The 8,967-nt window shown below is 63.6% G+C and overlaps 1 protein-coding gene across 6 annotated transcripts in view; it reads left to right on the top strand.

Annotated features, from left to right (window-relative positions):
• Positions 1-8,489, top strand: part of TIAM1 (TIAM Rac1 associated GEF 1) — a 130,312-nt gene extending 121,823 nt beyond the window's left edge. For all 6 annotated transcript variants that reach the window (XM_045578374.1, XM_036429072.2, XM_036429070.2 and 3 more), the window contains 6 exons: positions 1-78; positions 866-924; positions 1,317-1,419; positions 3,061-3,148; positions 3,484-3,656; positions 6,639-8,489. The exon at positions 1-78 is cut by the window's left edge and continues 31 nt beyond it. In XM_045578374.1, the coding sequence (XP_045434330.1) occupies positions 1-78; positions 866-924; positions 1,317-1,419; positions 3,061-3,148; positions 3,484-3,656; positions 6,639-7,108 (971 nt within the window). In that variant the 3' untranslated portion in view covers positions 7,109-8,489. The remainder of the gene's footprint in view (positions 79-865; positions 925-1,316; positions 1,420-3,060; positions 3,149-3,483; positions 3,657-6,638) is intronic.
• Positions 8,490-8,967: the final 478 nt, after the last annotated feature.

Raw genomic sequence — 8,967 nt, 5'->3', positions numbered from 1 at the left:
TGCACACCACCGTCACCTGGCCCAACCCGCCCGCCTCGCTGGGCAAGTGGAAGAAGGAGCCGGAGCTGGCCGCCTTCGGTGAGGGGGGCGGGCGGTGCGAGTTGGAGAGAGGGTTGGGGTGGGTAAGGCTTAAGTTTCAAAATATGACCCTCTCTTTGCGAGGCACCATTTATGAAAATAAAGTTAGGCCCCGATCGGTTTGGCTCAGTGGATAGAGCGTCTGGCCTGCGGACTGAAGGGTCCCAGGTTCAATTCCAGTCAAGGGCATGTATGTGCCTTGGTTGCGGGCACATCCCCAGTGGTTGGTGTGTGTGCAGGAGGCAGCTGATCTGTGTTTCTCTCTCATCGATGTTTCTGACTCTATCCTGCTCCCTTCCTCTCTGTAAAAAAAATAAAGTATATTTAAAGTAATAATAATAATAATAATAATAATAATGCAGTTGCTAAGGCGACTCACACTTGTGCCTCATGCCCTTGACCAGACTCGAACCTGGGACCCTTGAGTCCTCAGGCTGACGCTCTCCCCACTGAGCCACACCTGTTAGGCTATTATTATTAAAGACGTTTGCATCCTCCAGCTGCCCCCTAGTCCGCCCGTTGTTGTCAAACACGGCGTCAGCTCGTTAGGGAACGGAGCCCCGTTAGAACGCCCTGCTTCCCGGAGCTGCCGCCGGCGCCAGGCCTCCCATCCCCTGGGCCCCCGTTGGGTTTGCCTCCGGGAGGCTTTGACTCGGGGGCGTTTGAGGGTCTCAGCCATGAGGATGAGCGAAGGGGGAGGGGGCCCTGGGACCTCGCCACCGCGAGGAGGAAGCTGACGGGACACCCCCTCCGCCCGCCGTAACCCCTTCCTGCATGTTCTTTCCAGTCTTCAAGACGGCCGTGGTCCTCGTGTACAAGGACGGCTCCAAGCAGAAGAGGAGGCTCGTAAGGCGCGGTCCTCCCTCCCCCCGGGCTGTCGGGCTCCTTCCCTCTGCTTCTCGTGGCTGCCTCGCGAGTGGGGCCTGCCCTTTGCTCGGTGGGACCCCCTGGGACTTGCTCACGGCCCCTCTTTCTTTGTATTTAACGATGCTGAGGGCTCAGGGCAGTGCCCGCCTGCGTGGTCTGAGCCTCCCACACTGTCCCTCTGTTCTTGTCCGGGTCCCCGTCCTCCTCGGTGCTGGGTCCTGGCCCCTGACGTGCTGGCAGACGTGTTTGTGCCCGAGCACACGTGTCACAGGCCCCTCGCCCTGCGGCGGGTCGAGGGGTCGATGGGGCCGGTGTCTGGAGGGCGGCTGGTCCGGCCGGAGAGCCGGTTCTCAGTGCCGCCCCTCCTGCAGGTCGGCTCCCACAGGCTCTCCATCTATGAGGAGTGGGACCCCTTCCGGTTCCGGCACATGATCCCCACGGAGGCGCTGCAGCTGCGGGCCGTGGCCAGTGCAGGTAGCGCGTCCCGCCCCCGCCGCCCCAGTCTCCACGCCTCTGACTTCCCGCATGGCCGACCACGTGAGGGTGCGGGCCGAGTGAGCGGGTGCCAGGCCTCAGGGTGGGGCCGAGGCGTCAGTGTCACAGGGACCCTCCCGGAGAGCACTGAGCCCAGGAGCAGTGGGTCCTCGGGAATACCTCACGGGCCTTTTACCGGGACCCCGACGGCCCACAGCACAGAAAGGCCGTGGGGTTCGGAGCGCAGGGGGGAGGGAGAGGGAGAGAGAGAAACAAAAAATAGGAAAAAAAGATCATGGGATGTATTTCCCCAACACAAACACACACACAAACACACACAAACACACACCACACCCACACACTCTCACAGTCACACACTCACACACTCACACAGTCACACACACACACAGTCACACACACACACACAGTCACACACACACACACAGTCACACACACACAGTCACACACAGTCACACTCACACCTCACACACACATAGTCACACACACACAGTCACACACACACATAGCCACACACACTCTCACACACACACACACACACACACACACATACACACTACAGACACACACACCACACAGGCACACACAGTTACACACACACAGTCACACACATAGTCATACTCACACAGTTACACACACACAGTCACACACACAGTCACACTCACACACACACACACTACAGGCACACACGCGCACACACACTCCCGCGGTGCTGGTGTGCAGGCTGTGGGGCGGTTCTGTCTCCGCGATCAGGTTCTCCGTGTGGGGAGCAGCCAGTGCGCTCGCTGAGGCAGGGCCTTCCGCCTGCGGGGTGGCAGCGGCCAGCTCTGCCTCCGGCCGCCGGGCGAAACCCGAGGCCATGGCTCTCCTGGGCACACCCTCCAGGAGCACTGTGGGGGCGATCCTCATACAGCACCCCTCGTCCGGTCGCTGGTGAACCTCGGTGACCCCCCACGCTGAGCTGGAGGCAGCTCCTCCTCGCACGCCGGGCACGGCGGTTTGGGTGTTAGCCTAGAAGGTTCCCTGCAGCCTTCCAGCTCCCAGGGTCCCCTCGGGCCTCGGGCCCTTTCATTGTGAAGCTGAGTGATGCCTGGGTTTTCGGGAGCCGGACGCAGGGGTCTGCAGCAGCTGCATGATGTGCTCAGCTCCAGGCACCCAGTGCTGGCGCCGTCCTGCCTGTCGGTGATGGAGGCCTGTGGTCACGGCCAGTGGCAGGCCTCGCGGCCAGGGGCGTGGCTGTCACAGAGAACGAAATGCATCCGCACTGCCTTTGGGAGACAAAGCCTTCTTGTGATCGAACACTCCATCCTCACCCTCTTTTTCTCCTCCATCAAGATAGAAGCTTTTTTAAAAAAAGTTTTAATTGATTTCAGAGAGGGAGGAGGTGGAAGGAGAGAGAGGGAAACGTCAGTTGGCTGCTCCTGTATGTTCCTGACTGGGGTCGAACCCAGGACTTCGGTGCGGGGTTTTCTCTCAGCCACTGAGCCACGCCAGCCAGGCAGAGCTGTTTTATTTGATGGCGTGATGAAGCCACCGCGTGCCCTCGCCATGAAGTACACGCCAGTGGGCAGTCTCCGCCCTCACTGGCCCCGGACACGCCCTCACCCACTCTTGACCCTCCAGATGCGGACGCCGACACCGCGTGCGAGATCGTCCACGTCAAGTCGGAGTCAGAGGGGAGGCCGGAGCGCGTGTTCCACCTGTGCTGCGGGTGAGCCGCCTGTGTGCGGCGGGTGGGGTGTGGCACCACGGTGCAGGGGCGTGGCCTGGGCGTGGCCACGGGTGGGGCGTGGCACCACTGCTGGGGGGGTGGCATGGGTGTGTCTTGCTCAGGGGGCGGGCTGTGGGTGTGGCAGTGCAGATTGGAGGGCAGAGTGGGTGTGGCTGAGCTGCTCAGGGGGGGCGGGACCCCCCCCCCCCCAGGCAAACAGCTGGGCTGGGCCTGGGGCTGGAGGCGCCTTCCTTCAACCTGGTCCTCAGGGGTTGGTTTGGGGCGCCTGCGACCTCTCCTGATCACTGTCTCCTAACACGGTACCCTCCCCACAGCTCCCCCAAGAGCCGCAAGGACCTGCTGAAGGCCGTGCACTCGGTCCTGCGGGACAAGCACCGGCGGCAGCTGCTCAAGGCCGAGAGCCTGCCCTCGTCCCAGCAGTACGTCCCCTTCGGAGGCCGGCGGCTGTGCGCGCTCAAGGGGGCCCGGCCCGCCATGAGCAGGGCAGGTACTGTGGGCTCGCCGCCCGCCCGGGCCCCGCCACCCCCGTGCCACCGCGCAGCCGAGGCAGCCGCCGTCCTCGTGGGCGACACGTAGCCGTGGCCGTGGCCGTGGCCGTGGCCGTGGGGCCGGTGCTGCGGGACCCGGGTGAGGGCCTCGCCTGCCCGGGCCTCGCCACCCCTGTGCCACCGCGCAGCCGAGGCAGCCACCGCCGTCCTTGTGGGCGACACGTGGCCGTGGCCCTGGGACCCGGGTGAGGGCCTCGCCTGCCCGGCCCCCGGGTCAGAGCTGCGCTGGCTCCTCTTGCCCCCGGGCTCCCCGTCCCTCCCCGGCTGCCCAGCCTCTTCACCGCGGCCCGGCCCGGGGCTGACACCCTCCCGGTGGAGGCGGCGGCCTGCGGGTGGGGCCCCCGCTTTGCATGGCGCCAGCTTTGGAGCGGGAGCACCCCCTGGGGACGTGGCGGCTCTGAGCCGTGCAGAGGCGGCCGTGTGGAGCCTGGTGCCTGCCCGCCTCGCGCCCCTGCCTGTGCCCTGGCTGTGTCTGCAGCGGGCGCCATGCGGGCCCCTGAGCTGCTGCTGGAGCGGGTGCGGGTGAACGGGCGAGCACAGGCGCCGTCAGAGTGAGCACTGCGCCTCTGGGTGGGGGTGCTTGCCTGACATCGGGCGCTCACCCTGGGTCACCCCTTTCCTCAGAGGCTCCCCCACGTGTGTCTGAACAGTGTCCCTCTGTCCGCTCACCTGCGTCCGTGTGGTGAGGTGGCCCAGGATGGGGTGCCACGCGCTCAGGACCGAGCCTGCGGGCTGCAGCAGACCTCCCCCCACCCCTCCCCTAACAGACGGCAGGGGGTCCTCAAATCTGTCTCCACCCACAGGGGTACCAGGCCCCTCCGGGCCCCCGTGGCCCCCAGGTTCCCCACGGTCCCTGCGGAAAGCCTGGCTGGCCCTCCACGGGGGCTTCTCCTGGGAATTGTCTGCCAGGCGTGTCTTGTTAGGACGGGAGCATGTCCGCCCGCCTCTAGCTCCCGTCCCGGAGCCTCCGTTTCCTGACGGTGAACACCAAGTCTAGGCCACGCGGAGTGTCCATCTACCCGCCTCTCACCGGGCACATCTCTCCCGGGAGGTCCCTGTGGGAGGAGAACAGCCCGCCCGCCCGCCCGCCCGCTCCTCGGCTCCGAGAGCGCGCCTGGGCCGAGGGCAGGCTCACTGCCCTGCGGTGCTCACGTTAGACCCGGGGTCAGCAAACCGCGGCTCTCGAGCCACATGCGGCTCTTTGGCCCCGAGTGTGGCTCTCCCACAAAATGCCACGGCCTGGGCGAGTCTGTGTTGAGGAAGTGGCGTTAGAAGACGTTTAGGTTTAAAAAATGTGGTTCTCCAGAGAAATGTCGATCGTTGTCCTGTTGGTATTTGGCTCTGGTGACGAATGAGTTTGCCGACCACTGGGCTAGAAGATGTAGAAAAGGCGCTTGAGTGGTCAGCACAGACCGCTGGTCAGCATTAACCGCGACCGCAGGTACCGGCCAGAGCGCCTCCCAGCCCGGCAGCTGGTGGTCACCTGTCCAGGTTACGGAGGGACTCCTGCGCCCTCAGGCACGTCCCCGGGCCCAGGGCCCTCCCCCTCGGTCCTGTCTGTGGTTACTGAGCTCATGACCACGGCGCTCAGTGTGGCCAGCCCCCGTTAGACATCTCTGTTCTTCCCACTGTGTCCTCGGGAAACTTCCAGACTCAGCCCCTCCGGGAAGCCGTGCACGTTCAGTCTCACCCTCCGGAGTTGGTGTTTTTCTGTGCTTTCATGACCACACATCTATCCGCCTGTCACCCATCACCTCACCGTGTGTGGACACATGTCTAAGATTCAGACGCGGCACCCTGGCCCCTGCACCCTCTGCACACGGTCACGGGCGGTGTCCTGTCGCCAGTTTTGAGGGGGCCCTTCCTTGGCGGGCCCGTGGGTGACGGGAGCGGAGTGGCTGCTGCTCCCAGGGGAGGCAGCAGGTGCTTTCTCTGTTTTTCCTTTTTCCCTGGAACTGGTTTCCATCCCCCTGCTGGTTGGACCACTAGACGAGGATGCCGGAAGCACGGCCATCAGCTGGGCGATGCTGGTGCAGCAGCCACATCTCACCAGGAGGGGGCAGCAGCGTCCTCATGTCTGTCTCGTGTGCGCGTGTGTGTGCGTGTATGTGTGTGTGTGTGTGTGCGTGTGTGTGCGCGTGTGTGTGTGCGTGTATGTGTGCTTTGGCTTGATTGATTGGGTGGCGTCTTCTGTTTGTCTATCTGAATGGTCCCCAGAGGAGGGTGGGTGCGGGTCCCAGAGGAGGGTGGGTGCAGGTCCCAGAAGGGGGTGGGTGCTGCAGGGTGAGCGCAGAGACTAACGGTGTCCCTGTAGCTCCGCCCATCCCCTGTCCGGGCGGCCCTCCTTCTCATCGCCCCGGCCCGGTGTTTCCGTGGCGCTGCCTGGGGGACATGGCTGACATGGGACACGGTCGGGGGGACCCTTAGCCTCGTAGGGCACAACAGCGCCCTCACCACGTGGAGCTCGGGGTCCCTCCCCGCTGGTTCTGTGCGAGGAGGCGCGCCCTCCACCCAACTGCTGTCCCCGGACCGGGACCAAGCCCCCCAGAGGCCAGATAGTGGGACCGAGCCCCCCGGAGGCCAGATAGTGGGACCGAGCCCCCCAGGGGCCAGATAGTGGGACCGAGCCCCCCAGAGGCCAGATAGCGGGACCGAGCCCCCCAGAGGCCAGATAACAGGACCAAGCCCACCAGAGGCCAGGTAGCGGGACCAGATAGTGGGACCGAGCCCCCCGGAAGCCAGATAACGGGACCGGCCCGCAGCCCTCCCCCCGGTGTCTGGGGCCGCCGTCTGAGCGCAGTGGGCACCTGCGCCCTGCCTGCCGGGCGCCGGGAGAGGGTGCCCTGCCCCCATTCCTGGGCCCCGGCTTCGGGCGGGCATGGGCCCCGCGGTAAGCCGTGTCTGTCTCTTGTGCCGCGCAGTGTCCGCGCCCAGCCGGTCGCTGGGCAGGAGGAGGCGGCGCCTGGCCCGCAACAGGTTCACCGTGGACGCGGACGCGGTGCCCGGCAGCCCCGAGCGGCCGCCCGGCGCGGACACGGACCGGTGGGTGGAGGAGCAGTTCGACCTGGCGCCCTACGAGGAGCCGGAGGAGCCGGAGGACCTGCCGGAGACCGACATCCTCAGCGATGACGACGGTGAGGCCGCCGAGGCCCCGGGCGCCGGGGCGGGCCTGGCGGGGCGGCTGCAGGCGGCCTCCCTGGGCCCGCGGGGCCGGCTCCGGGGCCGGGACCCGGACCGGGACCGCGGCCGCCCGGACGGCCACGCGGCGCGCATGGCGCAGCTCAGGAAGCAGGCGGCGCTGCCGGGCGGCCCCGAGCCCGCGGGCCCCGAGGTGGTCTGGGTGCGGCGGGAGGAGCTGGCCTCGCCGGGGGCGCTGAGCACGGAGATCTGACGGGCCCCACCCGCCCTCCCGCCCCGGGCGGGCTGCCCCGGACGGGTGCCCCGGGGCGGCTCTGGCACACACAGCGCTGGCGGCTGACTGTGCGCGGAGCTGCACGCCCGGTCACCCGGTCACCCCGACACCGGACCGCATTGCTCCTCCCTCCCAACCACGGACTCCAATCGGGCGGGAGAGAGAAGTGGGAGCTTCTGGCCGGAAACCAGGAAACCAGACCGGGCTGCATGCCCCTCGCTGTCCTATGAGCCATTGTCCCTCCTGGGGGCCAGGTCGGAAGGTCTAGTTTTGCAGAGAATTCCTTATAAAGATGCCAAACTCTGAGAGAGCCACAAGTCACTTGAAGAAATAGATGCTATTTTTTGTATTTTGCCTGCGAGGCAGGAGCGGAATGCGAGTGGCAGTGGGTGCCTCTTGCAGAGAGCGGAGGGCTCTGTGCTTCCATGTGCGAGGCCTGCAGATGCCGGCCCCGAGGGCTGGTGTGTGTGTTTGCTGGGCCCCGTGGAGGGAGGAGGGGTTGCCATGGAGACCGAGGGCTGTCCAGAGTTACATCTTCATTCCCAGAGTGCCCGCCCTTCCCCACAACCCACAGCCTCACCTCTTCCCAGAACACGTTGGTGTGACGCGTTCTTCATGCCAACAAAACAGGGTAAACACGCCAAGCACCAACCCCTGTCTATACCGGTTTCCAAGTAGGGACAAGACAAGTTAAAGCACTTTCGATTTATTATTTTTTTTAAAGAAAAGGTTTATAGCTTTCCCCCCGCCCCCCTTTCACAATGCCCACTTCCTAAGAGGGGTTTAAATAATATAAAAACTTTCTTTTTTTGGGGGGGATATCTATTTGGTGTTTGACACATCAGTAGGTACTGTAAAGGCCTGCCTTTTATAGCTGCTCCCGGCTCCCTTTTATACAGATCCCGTGACTTTATATTTGCAGACTAGAGAGCTCTGCTCGCTCGCTCGCGCCCGCTTGCTTCTGCTCCCCGCCGGCCGCCGGGCTGCCCCGGGCTTCCCGCTTGGTCTCTGGAACCTTCTGACCCTCTTGGCTTCTTGCTCTGTCTTCTGATTTCCTGAAAACGCTGTGGCTATGCCCCTCAAGTCTCCGCACTGTCCACGCCGTCCCCGTGGGTGTGTGGGACAAAGGGGAGCCAGCTGCTGTGGCCACTTCGGGCCCCGGCAGCGGGCCCGCGGAGAGCAGAGGGGAGGGGGTACGTGCAGGGCGCCGTGTCGCGTGTACATAAGTCATGACGTGTCCATGTCCAAAGTTCTTATATATTTCTTTTATAAGCGGAAAGAAGGTCTATTTTTGTGTTTTTAGGTCTATGAATGGAATGATGTAAATGCCTGTCAGTCCAACAATAAAATGGTTGAAAAGCGTTTGGACAGCCTTGTGCTTTTTTGGGTCCTTGGGAGCCGTCAGCGGGCAGAGCACAGGAGAAGGTTCTGGAATGCTTCTCTTGCCACTAAAGAATACGGTCCTCCAAGGAGAGCTGAGCTGGTAGAAGCTTTTTATGAAAAACTAGAGGCCTGGTGCACGGAAATTTGTGGGAGGGGAGAGCTCTCAGCCCAGCCTGCCCCCCTCACAGTCCGGATCCCTCAGGGGATGTCCTACTGACGGCTTAGGCCTCCCTAAGCCTCAGTCTGGCTCCCCCTGCAGGAGGTGACCTGGCTGATCAGGGGAAGGTGCTGCCCCATCACGCTGCTGCTGCTGCCACTGCCGGCCACTGCAGCCGCCAAGGTGTTTTCATCAACACGGAGTCCAGTCCCTTCACCACGAAAAAATGACAAACTTTTGGCATTTTCAAGATGTATCTTTCAAAGGATATGACATTTCTTTTTATTTTTATTTTTTA

The sequence above is a fragment of the Pipistrellus kuhlii genome, unplaced genomic scaffold (assembly GCF_014108245.1).
Source record: "Pipistrellus kuhlii isolate mPipKuh1 unplaced genomic scaffold, mPipKuh1.p scaffold_m20_p_99, whole genome shotgun sequence".
Classification (NCBI taxonomy): domain Eukaryota; kingdom Metazoa; phylum Chordata; class Mammalia; order Chiroptera; family Vespertilionidae; genus Pipistrellus; species Pipistrellus kuhlii.
Note: the sequence above shows the minus strand (reverse complement) of the source record. Positions and strands in the feature narration are given on the sequence as shown.